Below are 20,707 nucleotides of genomic sequence, written 5' to 3'. Positions count from 1 at the left end.
GGACAGGAAACCAAACACCGCATGTTCTCAGTCATAGGTGGGAATTGAACAATGAGAACACATGGACACAGGAAGCGGAACATCACACACTGGGGCCTGTCGTGGGGTGGGGAGAGCCGCGAGGGATAGCATTAGGAGATATACCTAATGTAAATGATGAGTTACTGGGTGCAGCACACCAGCATGGCACATGTATACATATGTAACAAACCTGCACATTGTGCACATGTACCCTAGAACTTAAAGTACAATTAAAAATACATAAATAAATAAATAAAAATTAAATTAAAAAAAGACTTGATTGTCCTTTTCATCTGCTTGGCATTTTCTCTTTCTCCATATGTTAGTATTCAGGTAAGCTTTTGCTCATGCTTTCCAAAGAGCTGAAAATAAACATAAACCCGTATTCTCTTAGGAAGTCTAATGCGATGATGTGTATAGTAGAGGCCACTGGATTAATTGCTTGGTACATAAGGTTATTGCTTTCATTCTTAGCAGTTCCTAATAAAGGTTCTTTTAAAAACCTCAGAGGTTAAAAATAGGATGTAAATATTATTGTTAATATAACTGGCCTACAGTGTAAACAAAGCCGCTGGGAAGTTCCAGCTGGGTAGAGCCCACTGCGGCTCAGCAAAGCCGCTGTAGCCAGACTGTCTCTCTAGATTCCTCCTCTCTGGGCAGGGCATCTCTGAAAGAAAGGCAGCAGCCCCAGTCAGGGGCTTATAGATAAAACTCCCATCTCCCTGGGACAGAGCACCCATAGGAAGGGGCAGCTGTGGGCACAGCTTCAGCAGATTTAAACGTTCCTGCCTGGTGGCTCTGAAGAGAGCAGTGGATCACCCAGCACAGTGCTTGAGCTCTGCTAAGGGACAGACTGCCTTCTCAAGTGGGCCCCTGACCCCTGTGCCTCCTGACTGGGAGATACCTCTCAGCCAGGGTTAACAGACACCTCATAGGGGACAGCTCCAGCTGGCATCTGGCGGGTGCCCTTCTGGGACAAAGCTTCCAGAGGAAGGAATAGGCAGCAATCTTTGCTGTTCTGCAGCCTCTGCTGGTGATACCCAGGTAAACAGGGTCTGGAGTGGACCTCCAGCACACTCCAGCAGACCTGCAGCAGAGGGGCCTGACTATTAGAAGGAAAACCAACAAACAGAAAGGATTAGCATCGACATCAACAAAAAGGGCATCCACACAAAAACCCCATCCGAAGGTCACCAGCATCAAAGACCAAACATAGATAAACCCACGAAGATGAGGAAAAACCAGTGCAAAAAGGCTGAAAATTCCAAAAACCAGAATGCCTCTTCTCCTCCAAAGGATTACAACTCCTTGCCAGCAAGGGAACAACACTGGACCGAGAATGAGTTTCACAAATTGACAGAAGTAGGCTTCAGAAGGTGGGTAATAACAAACTCCTCCAAGCTAAAGGAGCATGTTCTAACCCAATGCAATGAAGCTAAGAACCTTGAAAAAAGGTTAGATGAATTGCTAACTAGAACAACCAGTGTAGAGAAGAACATAAATGACCTGATGGAGCTGAAAAACACAGCATGAGAACTTTGTGAAGCATACACAAGTATCAATAGCCAAATTGATCAAGTAGAAGAAAGGATATCACAGACTGAAGAGCAACTTAATGAAATAAAGCATGAAGACAAGATTAGAGAGAAAAAGAATGAAAAGGAACAAACAAAGCCTTCAAGAAATATGGGACTATGTGAAAAGACCAAACCTACATGTTTGATTGGTATACCTGAAAGTGACGGGGAGAATGGAACTAAGCTGGAAAACACTCTTCAGGATATTATCCAGGAGAACTTCCCCAGCCTAGCAAAACAGGTCACCATTCAAATTCAGGAAATACGGAGAACACCACAAAGATACTCCTCGAGAAGAGCAACCCCAAGACACATAATCGTCAGATTCACCAAGGTTGAAATGAAGGAAAAAATGTTAAGGGCAGCTGGAAAGGTCAAGTTACCTACAAAGGGAAGCCCATCGAACTAACAGCAGATCTCTCTGCAGAAACCCTCCAAGCCAGAAAAGAGTAGGGGCCAATATTCAACATTCTTAAAGAAAAGAATTTTCAACCTAGAATTTTATATCCAGCCAAACTAAGCTTCATAAGTGAAGGATAAATAAAATCTTTTACAGACAAGCAAATGCTGAGAGATTTTATCACCACCAGGCCTGCCTTACTAGAGCTCCTGAAGGAAGCACTAAACATGGAAAGAAACAACTAGTATCAGCCACTGCAAAAACATACCAAATTGTACAGATCATCGACACTATGAAGAAACTGTATCAACTAATGGGCCAAATAACCAAGTAGCATCATAATGACAGGATCAAATTCACACATAACAATATTAACCTTAAATGTAAGCAGGCTAAATGCCCCAATTAAAAGACACAGACTGGCACATTGGATAGAGTCAAGACCCATCAGTGTGCTGTATTCAGGAGACCCATCTCATGTACAGGCACACACATAGGCTGAAAATAAAGGGGTGGAGGAATATTTACCAAGCAAATGGAAAGCAAAAAAAAAAAAAAAAAAAAAAAGAAAGAAAAAAATCAGAGGTTGCAATCCTAGTCTCTGATAAAACAGACTTTAAACCAACAAAGATCAAAAGAGACAAAGAAGACCATTACATGATGGTAAAGGGATCAATGCAACAAGAAGAGCTAACTATCCTAAATATACATGTACCCAGTATAGGAGCACCCAGATTCATAAAGCAAGTTCTTAGAGACCTAAAAAGAGACTTGGACTCCCACACAATAATAGTGGGAGACTTTAACACCCCACAATATTAGACAGATCAACGAGACAGAAAATTAACAAGGATATTCAGGACTTCAACCCAGCTGTGGACCAAGCAGACCTAATAGACATCTACAGAACACTGTGCCCCACATCAACAGAATATACATTCTTCTCAGTACCACATCACACTTACTCTAAATTTGACCACATAATTGGAAGTAAAACACTCCTCAGCAAATGCAAAAGAACAGAAATCATAACAAACAGTCTCTCAGACCATGGTGCAATCAAATTAGAACTCAGGGTTAAGAAACTCATTCAAAACCACACAACTACATGGAAACTGAACAACCTGCTCCTGAATGACTACTGGGTAAATAACTAAATTAAGGCAGAAATAAATAAGTTCTTTGAAGCCGATGAGAACAAAGACACAACATACCAGAATCTCTGGGATACAGGTAAAGCAGTGTTTAGAGGGAAATTTATAGCACTAAAATACCCACAGGAGAAAGTGGGAAAGATCTAAAATCGACACCCTAACATCACAATTTAAAGAACTAGAGAACCAAGAGCAAACAAGTTCAAAAGCTAGCAGAAGGCAAGAAATAACAGATCAGAGCAGAAATGAAGGAGATAGAGACACAAAAACCCTTCAAAAAAAATCATTGAATCCAGGAGCTGTTTTTTTTTTTTTTTTTTTTTTTGAGACAGAGTCTCACTTTGTCGCCTAGGCTGGAATGCAGTGGCATAATCTCGGCTCACTGCAATCTCTGCCTCCTGGGTTCATGCCATTCTCCTGCCTTAGCCTCCCGAGTAGCTGGGACTACAGGCACCCGCCACCACGCCTGGCTAATTTTGTTTTTGTATTTTTAGTAGAGACGGGGTTTCACCGTGTTAGCCAGGATGGTTTCGATCTCTTGACCTTGTGATCTGCCCACCTCGGCCTCCCAAAGTGCTGGGATTACAGGCATGAGCCACCACGCTCAGCCAGGAGCTGGTTTTTTGAAAAGATTAACAAAATAGATAGACTGCTAGCCATACTAATAAAGAAGAAAAGAGGGAAGAATCAAATAGACACAATAAAAAAAAGATAAAGGGGATTTCACCACTGGCCCCACAGAAATACAAACTACCATCACAGAGAATACTATAAACACCTCTACACAAATAAACTACAAAACCTAGAAGAAATGGATAAATTCCTGGACACATAACACCCTCCCAAATCTAAACCAGGAAGAAGTTGAATCCCTGAATAGACTAATAACAAGTTCTGAAATTGAGGCAGTAATTAATAGCCTACCAACCAAAAAAAGCCCAGGACCAGACAGATTCACAGCCAAATTCTACCAGAGGAGTGCAAAGAAGAGCTGGTACCATTCCTTTTGAAACTATTCCAAAGAATAGAAAAAGAGGGACTCCTCCCTAACCCATTTTATGAGGCCAGCATCATCCTGCTACCAAAACCTGGCAGAGACATAACAAAAAAAGAAAATTTCAGGCCAATAACCCTGATGGACATTGATGCAAAAATCCTCAATAAAATACTGGCAAACCAAATCCAGCAGCACATCAAAAAGCTTATCCAGCATGATCAAGTCAGTTTCATCCCTGGGATGCAAGGCTGGTTCAACATATGTAAATCAGTAAACATAATCCATCACATAAACAGAACCAATGACAAAAACCACATGATTATCTCAATAGATGCAGAAAAGGCTTTTGATAAAATTCAACACCACTTTATGCTAAAAACTGAATAAACTAGGTATTGATGGAACATATCTCAAAATAATAAGATATTTATGACAAACCCACAGCCAATATCATACTGAATGGGCAAAAGCTGGAAGCATTCCCTCTGAAAACCGGCACAAGACAAAGATGCCCTCTCTCACCACTCGTATTCAACATAGTACTGGAAGTTCTGGCCAGGGCAATCAGGCAAGAGAAAGAAATAAAGGGTAAGCCAGGCATGGTGGCTCATGCCTGTAATCCCAGTACTTTGGGAGGCTGAGGCAGGTGGATCACCCGTGGTCAGGAGTTCGAGATCGGCCTGACCAACAAGGTGAAACTCCGTCTCTACTAAAAATACAAAAATTAGCCAGGTGTAGTGGCGTGTGACTGTAGTCCCAGCTACTTGGGAGGCTAAGACAGGAGAATTGCTTGAACCCGGGAGGCAGAGGTTGCAGTCAACTGAGATGGCGCCACTACACTGCAGCCAGGAAGGTGGAGTGAGATTCCATCTCTATAAATAAATAAATAGTATTCAAATAGAGAGGAAGTCAGATTGTCTCTGTTTGCAGATGACATGATTGTATATTTAGAAAACTCCATCATCTCAGCCCAAAATCTCCTTAAGCTGATAAGCAACTTCAGAAAAGTCTCAGGATACAAAATCAATGTGCAGAAATTACAGGCATTCCTATATACCAGTAATAGACAAACAGCCAAATCATGAGTGAACTCCCATTCACAATTCCTACAAAGAGAATAAAATACCTAGGAATACAACTTACAAGGGATGTGAAGGACCTCTTCAAGGCGAACTACAAACCATTGCTCAAGGAAGTAAGAGAAGACACAAACAAATGGAAAAACGTTCCATGCTCATGGACAGGAAGTATCAGTATCGTGAAAATGGCCATACTGCCCAAAGTAGTTAATAGATTCAATGCTATCTTCATCAAGCTACCATCGACTTTCTTCACAGAATTAGGAAAAAACTACTTTAAAGTTCATATGGAACCAAAAAAGAGCCCTTATAGCCAAGACAGTCCTAAGCAAAAAGAACAAAGCAGGAGGCATCATGCTACCTGACTTCAAACTATACTACAAGGCTACAGTAACCAAAACAGCATGGTACTGGTACAAAAACAGATATATAGACCAATGGAACAGAATAGAGACCTCAGAAATCACACCACACATCTACAACCATCTGGTCTTTGACAAACCTGACAAAAACAAGCAATGAGGAAAGGGTTCCCTGTTTAATAAATGGTGCTGGGAAAACTGGCTAGCCATGTGCAGAAAACAGAAACTGGACCCCTTCCTTACCCCTTATACAAAAATTAACTCAAGATGGATTAAAGACTTAAGACCTAAAACCATAAAAACCCTAGAAGAAAACGTAGGCAATACCATTCAGGATATAGGCATGGGCAAAGCCTTCATGACTAAAACACCAAAAGCAATGGCAACAAAAGCCAAAATTGACAAATGAGATATAATTAAACTAAAGAGCTTCTGCACAGCAAAATAAACTATCATCAGAATGAACAGGCAACCTACAGAATGGGAGAACATTTTTGCAATCTGTCCATCTGACAAAGGGCTAATATCCAGAATCTACAAGGAACTTAAGCCAATTTACAAGAAAAAAACAACCCCATCAGAAAGTGGGCAAGGGATGTGAACAGACACTTCTCAAATAAGACATTTATGTGGCCAACAAACATATGAAAAAAAGCTCATCATCACTGGTCATTAGAGAAATGCAAATGAAAACCACGATGAGATACCATCTCACGCCAGTTAGAATGGCGATCACTAAAAAAATCAGGAAACAACAGATGCTGGAGAGGCTGTGGAGAAGTAGGAATGCTTTTACACTGTTGGTGGGAGTGTAAATTAGTTCAACCATTGTGGAAGACAGTGTGGTGATTCCTCAAGGAACTAGGACCAGAAATACGATTTGACCCAGCAATCCCATTACTGGGTATATACCCAAGGGATTATAAGTCATTCTGCTATAAAGACACATGCACATGTATGTTTATTGCAGCACTATTCACAATAGCAAAGACTTGGAACCAACCCAAATGCCCATCAATGATAGACTGGATAAAGAAAATGTGGCACATATATATCATGGAATACTATGCAGCCATAAAAAAGGATGAGTTCTTGTCCTTTACAGGGACATTAATGAAGCTGGAAACCATCATTTTCAGCAAACGCACACAGGAACAGAAAACCAAACACCACATGTTCTCACTCATAAATGGGAGTAGAACAATGAGCACACAGGGACACAGGGAGGGGAACATCACACATTGGGGCCTGTTGTGGTGTGAAGGAGAAATACCTCATGTAGATGATGGATTGATAGGGTCAGCAAACCACCATGGCACGTGTATACCTATGTAACCTGTACGTTCTGCACATGTATCCCAGAACTTAAAGTATAATAATAATTTTAAAAAATAAGACATGTGGCTCACGCCTGTGATCCAGCACTCTGGGAGGCCAAGGCGGCAGATTACCTGAGGTCAGGAGCTTGAGACCAACCTGGCCAACATGGTGAAACCCTGTCTCTACTAAAAATTATATATATATATTAGGCTTTATTGAGATGTCTTGGTTTCCCTGAGGTGTAAACATGAAATAATCTTATAATTCATGCTACCAACTATACTCAACCAGTGCCCTTTCTCACTCGGAGAGCCTCCCTTATTGATCTTTCAATCTAATTCTAGAATTTTTCAGTCACTTTTGCTTATTAAGAGAGTTTTGTCTATGAAGACTTAGTTGTACCTGTTACAAATCCTCAGTCTTCTGTTCTACTCTGAGCTCTCCTCTTCCCCACAATGCAGGTAAACCTGAAGTTCCACAGGTGGGGAGATATGGAAACTGCTCTCCCACTCTACTTCTCTCCTCCTGTGCTTCTCATCTGGGGTTGGGACAAGGACCAGGTGAAGAGAAGAAGGAAGGGAGGGATGGGGAGAGAGACAGTAAGAGGGAAAGAGAGAGAGAGAGGAAGAAAGAGAGTGAGAGTAAGAGAACATTTTCTGATATACCTGATCCTGCAAAATGGGCTGTTCTTTTTTGTCGGTGGTCATAAGGTAATTAACCTCCTGTCAGTGATGTGAAGGCCCTGTGCCTTTTCTGTTGGTCTTCACAACTGGTCTAGCCTTTTGGAGAGTTGTGGATATGTAATGAGCACAGATTAACCTGGGGTAGACAGGTGAAGATCCAACACAGGTTTGGCTGCTGAGGGACTTTGAGTATCTCCCCTAGGTTTGGTCATTATCTGGGAGATTTGGCTACATCTTTAAACTGACCTTCTGATGGTGTATTTGCCACATGTTTTTGATGTGTATGTCTGTTAACCCCATACTGTAGCAGTATTTTGCAAATCTTCAGCCTTTAATTTCATACGCCTGCTTACTTTTAAGATTAGGTTATGGGAAAAAATTTTTTCATCTGCCTGCCATAGCCCAAAAGTGGGGTCTGCAGAAGGGCACAATTCATCTTCTGTACCCACTTTGTAACCTTGAGCATATAGTTCTTGCCCCTTCTTCACTGGCCATTCCACCACACCATCTTCTCCCAGAGTTTTTTTCTTGTTCTAGTAGCATTGGAGCAGGTCAGCACACCTGGTGACTGACCAGACCTTCAGCTAGGAAAGATGTCAGCTTCCTCTCCTTTCAAGCACTTAGAAAATTTATTAGGGACTCTCTTGTGCCCCCCTTCCTAAGATTCAGGGGATGGGAACTAGTTAATTGCCCACCAGATGGAGATGAAATAAGTGGATAATCCCTCTCTGCATGCTGCATTTCACCCCCAAACTTGGTTTTTGACTTATCCAAGTCTTTTGTATTTCATGCAAAGCAGACAAAAACACTCTGAAGTTTCTTCCCAAACATTTTCCTTTTCTAGTCTAAGCCCATCTCAATAAATATAAACACTATTCTTTCTGTTGCTCAGGCCAAAGACTTAGTAATCATTCTTTATTTTCCTTGTTTTCTTTACTGTAGTAAATATAATTTGGCAACAAGCATTTCACCTCTATCTAGTGAGCTGAAAAGCAGAAAAGATCATCTCCCAGGCTCTCTACATCTGACTTTCTGGAAGTGAATTAGATCTTGTCAATTAGATACACTCATTTGGGATTTGGATGGAAAAAGTGAAAGTGACTAGCTTTCTGTCATTTTAGCTATTTCTGCTGTCAAGCAAGATCATGAACACATGACTTTTTTTTCCAACAGGACTTTATTATCTGGTTGCCAGTTTTATAGGTATTATGCGGCAGTGATGATGGTAGCCTCCTGATCCCACCCACTGATCTCTAGCATCAGAGCCACCATGATGGGTTGTTGAACTCAGTGTTTCCGATGGTGTTATCCTTTAGTCCTGAATGGGGCAGAAGTAGTAAATCCTGAAAAGTCAGTTCTTGTGTTTTAGTAGTCTGTCCTGGACGTATGCTTCCCTGGGCTTTCCAATGATTTTGTAATCACTTTATTCCCTGTGTTAAATTCCTTTTTGTTTAATATATAGAAGGGTTCTGCACTGAACTTGAATACACTATACCAGAACCTCAAGTATGAGATCTAGGATTGTTTATGACCCACTTGGGTTTTACAGTAGTGAAGATCTAGTTATTGCTTGAAAATAGGACACTAGTAGTATCTGGTATGCAGTGTAAAAATCACTCAATCAATTATGTTCTTAGACTTCCAGAATGAACAATCTATTTTACAGGGAAGTGTTTGGTGGACCATGAGGCTGCTTGAATAGGTCAATATGATAAGAATTTGAAGTACAAGGGAGGTGAGATGGGCTGAATTACTTAAAAAGCCCTGGAGAAGTTAAAGACATGGTGTAATTTGCAGTTTTAAATTCTCTGCTCAAGATATGTTCAGAAAACTAAGAAACTTCTGTGATTTCCTAAAAGAGCCTTTTATTTCTCATAGCTACAAATTTGATATAGCCAAAAATGAGTTACAGAATCTGATTCAATAGGTCGCCAAATTTCAATGTAATTTAATTCATGGCCTTTCTAGATCTGTTATGTGAAAGACAGTTTACTTATTGCAAAGCGTGGGGTGGTGAAAACTGAAAATGGGGACACTTGGATGTAATTGACTCTGGGATCGACTCTGGGTACCCTGACCCTCAAACTCTGTTCAGCCTCAGTTGCCAGAAGCCTTGGCAATATAATGTAAGTGGCAATATATTGTAATGGTGCTTGAGATACATATAAGTGGAAATGTATTGTAATGGTGCTTGTGTAGGGAGGAAAGAACGTAAGTTAGATGTGGTCAAATGTGTTGATGTGGGTGCACTTACCAGAGATCCTGTTTCAAGAGGCCAGTCAAGGAGCTGTGAGTGGTTCTGATTACTTGTTTTATTGACCAAACCTGGCTTCTGTAATGGCCTGTCTCAATTAGATTGAAATGGTAGAAAATCCTTGATTGGATTTAAAGAAATTAGAGAGTTGCTTGCAGATGTTTGTGCCGCATATGCTTGCACCATCCAGAAGTGGAAATTATAACCCCACTTAGGAGTGGACTTAAAGAACAGTAGGAAAGAAATTCTTCTCATGGGCATAACTTCAGTAAGTATATTGGTTTTTTAACTTTCCTTGGAAAGAGTGCTTGGTCAGAAGTATGAATTTACGTTGATGATGGTCAGTAGCAAACAGTTTTGCTGCATAATCAAGGACTTGGAAACAAGTTTGAAGGATTGGGAACAAGGAAGACTGGGAAAGAGGTATGTAAGGTGTCAGAGAGTATACCTAAATGTGAGCATATTTGTGTTCCATGTGATTGCTTAGTAACAGGTGCAACTGCAAAAGGAGGAACTTAATTATATGGTTGACCAGTTGACCTAGTCTGTACATGTCAACCAGCATATGCCACTATGTGCACAGTGAGCTATGAAATAGAATAATCATTTAATATATTGTCCAAATTGGAGAACATTTGAGAGTTAAAGCAATTAATAATCTGGGAAAGCAAGCATGGACCAGAACTATCTTCATCAAACTTGGGATACATGGCTACTGTAGCTATAAATGAAGAAGTCATGATGGCAGGGGTGGGAATTATGGAAGGAATTACTATCGCAGACTACCCCTCAGCAACACTGCTGGGTGCTCAAGCTGCCAACAGCGGAAATTAACATAATGCTTCTGATACAGCAGCCATTTAGAGGGAATTGAATATTACATTGGCCCTCTTTCAGTATGGAAGCCAGCAGTGTTGTGTCTGCACCAAATGAATTTTTGTTTTCCCACACCAAGTTTCTGCCAATACTGTCATTCATTGACTTACTGAATGACTTACTCATTATCACAGTTTCCACACAACATTGCATATGCTAAGGAACTCACATTACAAGGGAAATAAGACAGTTGACTGACACCTGTAATAGTAAAGGTCCTACTATGAATATTGACCTTAAACAAAGTGAATTGGCTTATATTGAAGATGAATTTGCTCTATCTGTGTGTGCTCATCTGTTCTCATGCTGCTAATAAAGACATGCCTGAGACCAAGTAATTTACAAAGGAAAGAGGTTTAATTGACTTACAGTTCCACATGGCTGAGGAGGCCTCACAATCATGGTGGAAAGTAAAAGAGAAGCAAAGTCACATCTTACATGGCGGCAGGCAGGAGAGCATTTGCAGAGGAACTCCCCTTTATAAAACCAGATCTCATGAGACCTACTCACTATCATGAGAACAGCACAGGAAAAACCCACCCCGATGATTCAATTACCTCCCACCAGGTCCCTCCTATGACACATAGGGATTATTACAATTCAAGGTGAGATTTGGGTGGGGACACAAACCATATCACTGTTGGAAGATAATAGGAATTTGGGATGCAGTTCCAGAGTGTACATGGTATATGTTCTCTGTCCACTCCAGGCATATGGTTTCTCTCATAGGTAGAGTACAGGGATCTGGGAATTAAAGAGTAAAAATAGAAGTGACATGTCTCACCAATTAACCATGTAATCTACTAACAACAATTTTGCTTCTCAACTTTTGGCTTTTCTAGATGAAATCTAGTAGAGATTATCCTAACTAGATTAAGTAATCTCAGTGTCCAGGGGAGAAATACTTCTATATGAGGACATATTAATGGTTTCATTAAATGGGAAGTTCTTGATCTGCTCATTCCACCCTTTTACCTCTCTGTCTTTATAACTTTTCACTTTACTTACTCTGTTCCAGCCACACTGGCTACCTCCTCTTCTTCCTCCTTCCTCCTCCTCTTCCCCTTCTTCCTTTTTCCTCTTCCTCTTCATCTTCTTCCTTCTTCCTCTTCTCCTTCTCCTTCTTTTCCTTCCTCCCCACCCTTCCTTCTTCTCAAATAACAAACACACTCTACCGGAGGGCCTTTGCACTGGTTGGACCCTCTTCCTGGAATGTGCTACCTCTAAATATCTGCGGTGCTAATGCTTTGCTTCCTTGATATATTTTCTCAAATACTACCTTTATAAAGAGGCTCACATCGAAAATCCTATTTGAAATTAACCCACCTTTGACTTCTTTGGCACTCCTTATCACTTCTTTCTTTTTTATAGCATCCATCATCTACCTTCCTATATAATTTATCAATATGATGTTTGTTATTTATTGTCTGTCTCCCCCGTGGAGGCTGGGATCTTTGTTTTGTCCACTGTTGTCACCCAAGCACTGAGAAAAGCCACTAACATGTATTAGCACTTGGTAAATGTTTGTTAAATGAGTAAATCAGTAATTGAGATTGGTGCTTGAATTATGGTTAATTCTAAGAATTCTGAATTTATTCTGGAAAACTTCTGAAAATTCAATTTTAGGCAAATGGGCCCTGAGATTTAGATTAATCCTAGAAATATATTGAATCTACATGAAAGAATTTCTGCTCCTGATGAAGTCAAGGAATCTTAAAATTGTAAGGGGTTTAAAGTTCTACTCTGTCAACCCACATTTCCTTTCTTAAAGTGCAAAAGGTTTAATGAGGATCTTATCAATTTTCTGTTGTCCAGGGATTTTGCATTAGGAAATTTATGCCACCAGAAATTTACTAAGCAGGCTTGAGCTTAATTCCATTAAGTATACAAAACTGCATTATCTCTTTTTTTATTTTTTATGATTTTTTATTTTACTTTAATTTCGGGGATACATGTGCAGAACGTGCAGGTTTGTTACCTAGGTATACATGTGTCATGGTGGTTTGCTGCACCTATCAACTTGTCATCTAGGTTTTTTTTTTTTTTTTTTTTTTGCCATCTAGGTTTTAAGCCTTGCATGCATTAGGTGTTTGTCCTAATGCTTTCCCTCCTCTTGCCCCCAACCCCTGACAGGCCCCAGTGTGTGATATTTCCCTCCCTGTGTCCATGTGTTCTCATTGTTCAGCTCCCATTTATGAGTGAGAACATGCAGTGTTTGGTTTTCTGTTCCTGTGTTAGTTTGCTGAGAATGATGGCTTCCAGGTTCATCTATGTCCCTGCAAAGGACATGAACTCATTTTTTTAATGGCTGCATAGTATTCCATGGTGCATATGTGCCATGTTTTCTTTATCCAGTCTATCATTGATGGGCATTTGGGTTGGTTCCAAGTCTTTGCTATTGTGAATAGTGCTGCAATAAACATACGTGTACTTGTGGCTTTACAGTAGAATGATTTATAATCCTTTGGGTATATACCTAGTAATGGGATTGCTGAGTCAAATGGTATTTGTGGTCCTAGATCCTTGAGGAATCGACACACTGTCTTCCACAATGGTTGAACTAATTTACACTCCCACCAACAGTGTAAAAGCGTTCCTATTTCTCCACAGCCTTTCCAGTATCTGTTGTTTCCTGACTTAATGATTGCCATTCTAACTGGCATGAGATGGTATCTCATTGTGGTTTTGATTTGCATTTCTCTAATAACCAGTGATGATGAGCTTTTTTTTATATGTTTGTTGGCCACATAAATGTCTTCTTTTGAGAAGTGTGTGTTCGTATCCTTCACCTACTTTTTGATGGGGTTGGTTTTTATTTTAATTGGCTTAAGTTCCTTGTAGATTCTGGATATTAGCCCTTTGTCAAATGGATAGATTGCAAAAATGTTCTCTCATTCTGTAGGTTGCCTGTTCACTCTGATGATAGTTTATTTTGCTGTGCAGAAGCTCTTTAGTTTAATTATATCCCATTTGTCAATTTTGGCTTTTGTTGCCATTGCTTTTGGTGTTTTAGTCATGAAGGCTTTGCCCATGCCTGTATCCTGAATGGTATTGCCTAGGTTTTCTTTTTCTAGGGTTTTTATGGTTTTAAGTTTTACAATTAAGTCTTTAACCAATCTTGAGTTAATTTTTGTGTAAGGTGTAAGGAAGGGGTCCAGTTTCTGTTTTCTGCATATGGCTAGCCAGTTTTCCCGGCATCATTTGTTAAACAGGGATTTTTTTCCCAATTGCTTGTTTTTGTCAGGTTTGTCAAAGATCAGATGGTTGTAGATGTGTGGTGTGATTTCTGAGGTCTCTATTCTGTTCCATTGGTCTATATCTCTGTTTTGGTACCAGTACCATGCTGTTTTGGTTACTGTAGCCTTGTAGTATAGTTTGAAGTCAGGTAGCGTGATGCCTCCTGCTTTGTTCTTTTTGGTTAGGATCGTCTTGGCTATCAGGGCTCTTTTTTCGTTCCGTATGAAATTTAAAGTATTTTCTTCTAATTCTGCAAAGAAAGTCAATGGTAGCTTGATGAGAATAGCATTGAATCTATAAATTACTATGGTCAGTTTCATGATATTGATTCTTCCTGTCCATGAGCATGGAATTTTTTTCCATTTGTTTGTGTTCTCTCTTATTTCCTTGAGCAGTGACAAAACCATATTTTCTATGAAGCTTCCCAGTAGCAGAAATGAGAAAGCTCTCTATATACTCAAAGTTTCGGGCCCCTGATATCACATTCATTTGGTTTAGAAATGTAAACCTAGTAGATTGTAACTAGAGCTGAGATTGGTGGGTGGTTGCAAAGTAAAAGAAGACACTTAAAAATTGTCAGTCGGTGTTCTTTTAACCGAAAAAATGACAATTAATAATTCATTTCTTCCCCTGCTGGAGTCAGAAAGTAATTAAAGTGTAAAAGAAGTCATACTAAGATTCAAATTTCTAGTAGCTTCCTGTTACAACATCTTATTGCTATGTTCTGAGGACATAGCTATGAAGTACCAGCCTTCTATGACATGGAGGCTTGTACATTCCTTGAGTTTCCCTGTATGAGCCCAGGTGTAGCTCAACCTGCATTTGCTCAAACACTCGACATGGAATGCTGACTCTGTACCAGGATTTGATGGCGATCCTTAGAGGAATTTAAAGTCAGTGTTATTTTACTATGATAAATACCTTTCTTGAAGGATGGAAGATTATAAAATGTTCATTTTAACTCCATAAAACATGGATTGATGTAAATGCTTCCTTTTCCCCTTTCACCAGAGTCAATCCTTCCCCCCCTGCATTCTGTCCGACAGACAGTTTTGGGGTGAGGAGAAGGAAAGGGGGAGTAAAAGGGTCGCTTCAATTATCTGTGTGTTTTAAAAAGACATCATATAGTCACTTCAAATACATTATCTGATTTAGTCCTCATACCAATTTGAGAGAGGGCTCTTATCCCCATTTTCAAGATAATAAAAAAGGGACTCAGATTAAGCAAATGATCTAAGGTCACACAGGTAGTAGGGAATAGAGTGTGGACAGACACCAGGTCTGTTCAACTTGGGCCCCTTTCTTTATCTGATACAGTCTTTATTATGTTCGTCTTCTCACTGGGAGAGAGAGTGAAGGTAGTTGAGTTGCCAGTCATAAGATGATTACTTTTATTTTAAAATCTTAAATCCATATACAAAGATACATAGATTATTGCCTATGTTCATTTAAAAGTAGCATATTTGGTTCAGAGTTACTAAGCTAATCTGGTTAAATAGGTTTGACCCTGGAAATTCAATAATAAAAAAATTTTTACCTGAATGCTCTTTCCATGGTTTGTTGTTGTTTGTTTGTTTGCTATTTTGGCAATTATAATATTTAGCAAAAGGAATATACGGGTTTAAATAACTGAGTTTTTAGCTTTCAAATCTTAGATTAAGAATGGAAACATTGCAATAAATTTTTGGTTGAGAATAACAAATACTGTTCATGTGTGAAAGGAATTTTTTACATTTATTAGCCACAATTCAGCCTTTTTCCCCCAAACAAATACAGGCATACTTTTCCAGAAGGTGGCACTCTAAGAACACTATTTTGATACTTGGATTTAGGCAGACAAGATGGCCCGAGTCTGTTATGCTGTGTGTGTGTGTGTGTGTGTGTGTGTGTGTGTAAATGTCTATTTGAAACATAAAAGAAGCATAATAAAATTCCTTTTAAAAATTATGCACCTTTAAAGATAAGTTGATCTAATTATATTACATGATTTATATATTCATGTTTTATTGAGAAAATAATAATGATAATTATTTTCTTTGATCAAATTGCTGTTTCCAAATTGCATTGTTGTAATCCAAAAAAAGCAAAAATTATCTCTTTCCTTTTCAGACACATTTAAAGTATGTTCACAAAAACATACTTTAGAGACTCCTGCAATCGAATAAAATTCCTATAGGAAAAAATTTACTGCTTACATTTTTGGTTATCTCTCAGTCATGGCTAAATACCAAAAATATCTAATTAGTTAATCTTGAAATTTAATATTTAGTTTTTAACAGTATTCTCGATTTAATTTCATATAAATTTTCTAAAATGCCCTGTTACATTAATAAATGTCTGGTGGATTTTCATGAGGTGTGCTACTTGGCGATTGAAATCTCTGTTGTGTTAGCACCTGTTTTGTTTTTTCAACACCTTCAAGCTTATTAAGTAAAGAACTTTCCGTACATTGTCAATGGTGTCAGTGGTGAACACTGACTTTGGAATTATAAGACCAAGAATAGACCCAGATGACATCAACCATGTGTCAAAGAAAAAAAACCAAAAAGAATTCTATTTCAACTATATCTAGGCTGTATTATTATATGTATTTCTAAAGATTTGCGTAAACTCAGTGGTTACTGTTTGGATATTTTGAGAAATCAATAAACTCTTTACTTTTTTAAAAATATGAGTTCTTTAAGATCAGCTTTTGGTTATAATTCTTATTTTGAATACATAGGATAAAAGAAAGCTCTTTTAAAAATATTTGATTGTGTTTGAATCACTTTAAAGCAAACAGCTCACAGTGACACTTTTAAGGGAGAATGTTCACCATGCCTTAAAGGTGGAACAGTCTGTCTCTAGAGAGTTCAGGAAGAGCACACCTTGAACTTGAGTCCTTCAGCAAGAAGTGTTATAAAGTAGTTCCAAGGGTCATTGTTTACAATGTAAGATCTTCTTAGAAAACTTTCTTCCTCATTTCCTCAACCCTTACTTTTTTCTGTAGTTATACAACAGGGATTCTGTTATGTTATTATTATTCATAACAAATTCAAAATAATAATTATAATGATGACTTATTGTTTAGAATTCTTTTCCTCAAGGAATAAAAGACAAAATATCTCATACCAGTTTGTTTCCACTGTCCTTCTTGTGAGTTCAGGCAGTGTTCTGTCTCTCATTTTCTGTTTCTTACACTTCTCAACTTAGAATGAGAATCGTTATGAACAGGGCTGAGGATTAAATCAATGTGACTTTTACAGAATCAAAGAGAGAGGCCAAGTAGACCTAGAATATGCAAGACTACTTTTAAAAAACAAATACTCCCCTTAAAATTTACATAACCTTTGTTTGATTACAAACATATAATCTCAAATATAATATGAATATAAATAGAGTTAGTATCTAACATTTTTGAATTGAGTGTTTTTTATTTTTATTTTTAGGATAAACATGTTCTGACAGTTGTAACCATTGACAGAATGCTGGAAAGGCTGAAAAAATCTAATGAACTTTTGGAGCTCATTCTTAAAGGACTTAATGAATATTTGGAAAAGAAACGCCTCTTTTTCCCCAGATTCTTTTTTTTGTCCAATGATGAACTTCTTGAGATACTCTCTGAGACTAAAGATCCCACTAGGTAAGTAATTTACATGTAGAATACATGACTAAATTTATCTGCTTAAACTTAATTTTTAGAACAAAGTAGAACATGACTATATAATCATGTTTATATAATAATTTTTCTATGAGAATGTTCCAAGTATTATATAATCAACTTTGGATAATTATTAAGAATGTAACTAGTATCACTGAATGAACCGTGGAATCGTTTTCTTTTTTTGTTTGTTTGTTTTTGAGATGGAGTTTCACTCTTGTTTCCCAGGCTGAGTGCAATGGCGGACCTTGGCTCACTGCTACCTCCGCCTCCCAGGTTCAAGTGATTCTCCTGCCTCAGCTTCCTGAGTAGCTGGGATTACAGGCGTGCGCCACCATGCCCAGCTAATTTTGGTATTTTTAGTAGAGATGGGGTTTCACCATGTTGGCCAGGCTGGTCTTGAACTCCCGATCTCAAGTGATCCACCCTTCTTGGCCTCCCAAAATGCTGCGATTACAGGTGTGAGCCACTGCGCCTGGCCAGATTTCTTAACTTATCACATCTTACAGATTTTTCAGATCATGACTCTTTCACAGCACATTCAGAATAAAAGCCACTGCTCTCATGATGGTTTGCGATGCCCCACACAGATTATCCTTCCCCTGTTATCCTTCCTATTCATCTCCTAGTAGTCTTCTTGCTCACTCTGCATGCAGTCCACTAGCCTTTTTGCAATGCCCTGGTTAAAGGGGCAGCCTCCTTTCTCAGTGTACTGTTCTCTTGCCTGAGATGCTCCTTACCCAAATGTCCATCACATTTCTTCCTTTACCTCCTATAAGTCTTTGTGGAAATCTGGTTAACCCTCTGTCATTCAGGGAGGCCCTCCCTGACTACTATATTTAAAGAGGCAGCTCCCTCCATGCTCAACTTGCCCTCTTTCCTGGACTTACTTTCCTTGCCTCATTTTCCTTCTGCATACTTGTTATCATCTGGCCTACTCTGTAATTTACTTATTTGTTAATGGCATGTCTTCCTCTAGCAGAATATAAGCTCCACCGTGGTAGAGATTTTTCTACTATTTTTTTCCCACTGCTGATTCCCCAATCCTTAGAAGAGCATCTGATATAAAGTAAACAGTGAATAGAAATTTGTTAAACAAATTTGTTAATTTTGTAACTTGTGCCTTCAAAGTAGGGGATATGTAATCTAAACAAAAGGTAAATTTAGACTCAGATTTCTGAGTTTTTATACTCTGCTTCTTTTTGCCCATCTGAAAGATGAATGCAATGGGTTATTGGTGGTGTGCCAAAAGACGAGTTGTGTCAGTCCCATCTGTATTACATTGAATAGACTAATAGTTGGATACTGTCAACGCAGTTGATTTAGTAAACTGTAAAGTACCTAAGTTACTAAACGTAGTCCACAATTTTCAAGCAGTCTCTGAAGATCCCAGTTGAAATGGCTACTTTTGTGCATTTGAAGGTTCTTCAGATTGATGTATTTATCTGTTAGTCAAGATTTGTTTTCTCCTTATGTTACCTTTAGCATCTTTTAATTCATTGTATTGAAGACAAAGCCTCATGGTTGTCTCTGTAGCTCTTACTATAATTGTAATTTTACAGATGTTTTGTGATTATTCAGTTAATACTGACATCTCAATGGACTATATAATGCATGTAGGCAGAGCTTGTGTTGTTTGTTTGTTTGTTTGTTTGGGAGGGTTTCTGGTTTTTGCACAGCATTTCATTCCCAGCAGCACCTAGCACAGGTCTAACACTGCACATTTATCAACTTTAAGCGAAGAACACTGGAATGTAAGGAATTGTTTTAACTTGGTTAATTATCTTAAAAATGTTTTTCCTGACAGGGTGCAACCTCACTTGAAGAAATGTTTTGAAGGAATTGCAAAGGTAGAATTTACGGAAACTTTAGACATTACTCACATGAAGAGCAGCGAAGGAGAGGTTGTAGAACTCATAGAGATTGTTTCAACAGCCAAAGCCAGAGGTCAAGTGGAGAAGTGGTTGGTTGAATTAGAGAGAGTTATGATTAACTCCATCCACAAGGTAGCCAATTATACTTACGATTTTTAGAAAAGGATGTTAGAATATGAATGTTATTAGAAATATACATTGATAAATGTACTGTTATTTAAACAGAAATGGAGGCATGGAATTACCAATTCAAATGTGATAGATAACTTGAAGGCAAAGAGATGCTCTATGATAGTAATTTTGTAGTGACTCACTGGAAAAGTGGGACAAAATACCATCCATACAACAAAACACTTGGGTTTGAGTAATGCATCTGCTCATTTCTTGTGGCCACATGCTAGTGCTTTCATCATTAATTAGATACACTTTGTTCTGTGCAATCTATCTTTAGTCTTGCCTTGGAAGCACCTCTCTACATGATCACATCAATCTCCTTGACATGTATGAATCTCTTTTTGTTTGGTGTATATATAAAATGCATACAAAATGTTAGAAAATAATGTATGCTTCCTACAATTAATAGCAACTTCATATTTTCCACATTTCATAAAACATACTGTCACCTCAATCATTTGTGATTACTTTTGTTAGTAGAGAATTTCAAGGCACACCAATAAATAAAGATTGAGCACTCAGTTTTTTTTACTATAATGTGAGCTTAGCATTCAAGTTTTTAGTCAAGAATAAAAATAATGATGGAGCAAAGGAATGGAAGGGGAATATAATTAATTAATTTAAAATTTTTATTTTATTTTTTATTTTTTATTATACTTTAACTTTTAGGGTACATGTGCACAACATGCAGGTTTGTTACTTATGTATACATGTGCCATGTTGGTGTGCTGTGCCCATTAACTCGTCATTTACGTCAGGTATATCTCCTAATGCTATCCCTCCCCCCACGCCCCACCCCACAACAGGCCCTGGTGTGTGATGTTCCCCTTCCTGTGTCCATGTGTTCTTATTTTTCAATTCCCACCTATGAGTGAGAACATGTGGTGTTTGGTTTTTTGTCCTTGGGATAGTTTGCTGAGAATGATGGTTTCAAGTTTCATCCATGTCCCTACAAAGGACATGAATTCATCATTTTTTATGGCTGCATAGTATTCCATAGTGTATATGTGCCACATTTTCTTAATCCAGTCTATCATTGTTGGACATTTGGGTTGGTTC

At 38.6% G+C, this 20,707-nt stretch overlaps 1 protein-coding gene across 1 annotated transcript in view; it reads left to right on the top strand.

Moving 5' to 3' along the window:
* The window catches only part of DNAH7 (dynein axonemal heavy chain 7), a 380,869-nt gene that overhangs the window by 157,535 nt on the left and 202,627 nt on the right, over window positions 1-20,707 (top strand). Inside the window, exons 22-23 of the mRNA XM_055290080.2 lie at window positions 17,389-17,582; window positions 19,408-19,606. Of these exons, the coding sequence (XP_055146055.1) occupies window positions 17,389-17,582; window positions 19,408-19,606 (393 nt within the window). The remainder of the gene's footprint in view (window positions 1-17,388; window positions 17,583-19,407; window positions 19,607-20,707) is intronic.

This window comes from Symphalangus syndactylus, chromosome 8 (assembly GCF_028878055.3).
Source record: "Symphalangus syndactylus isolate Jambi chromosome 8, NHGRI_mSymSyn1-v2.1_pri, whole genome shotgun sequence".
NCBI lineage: Eukaryota > Metazoa > Chordata > Mammalia > Primates > Hylobatidae > Symphalangus > Symphalangus syndactylus.
This window is presented reverse-complemented; position numbering and strand designations above follow the sequence as displayed.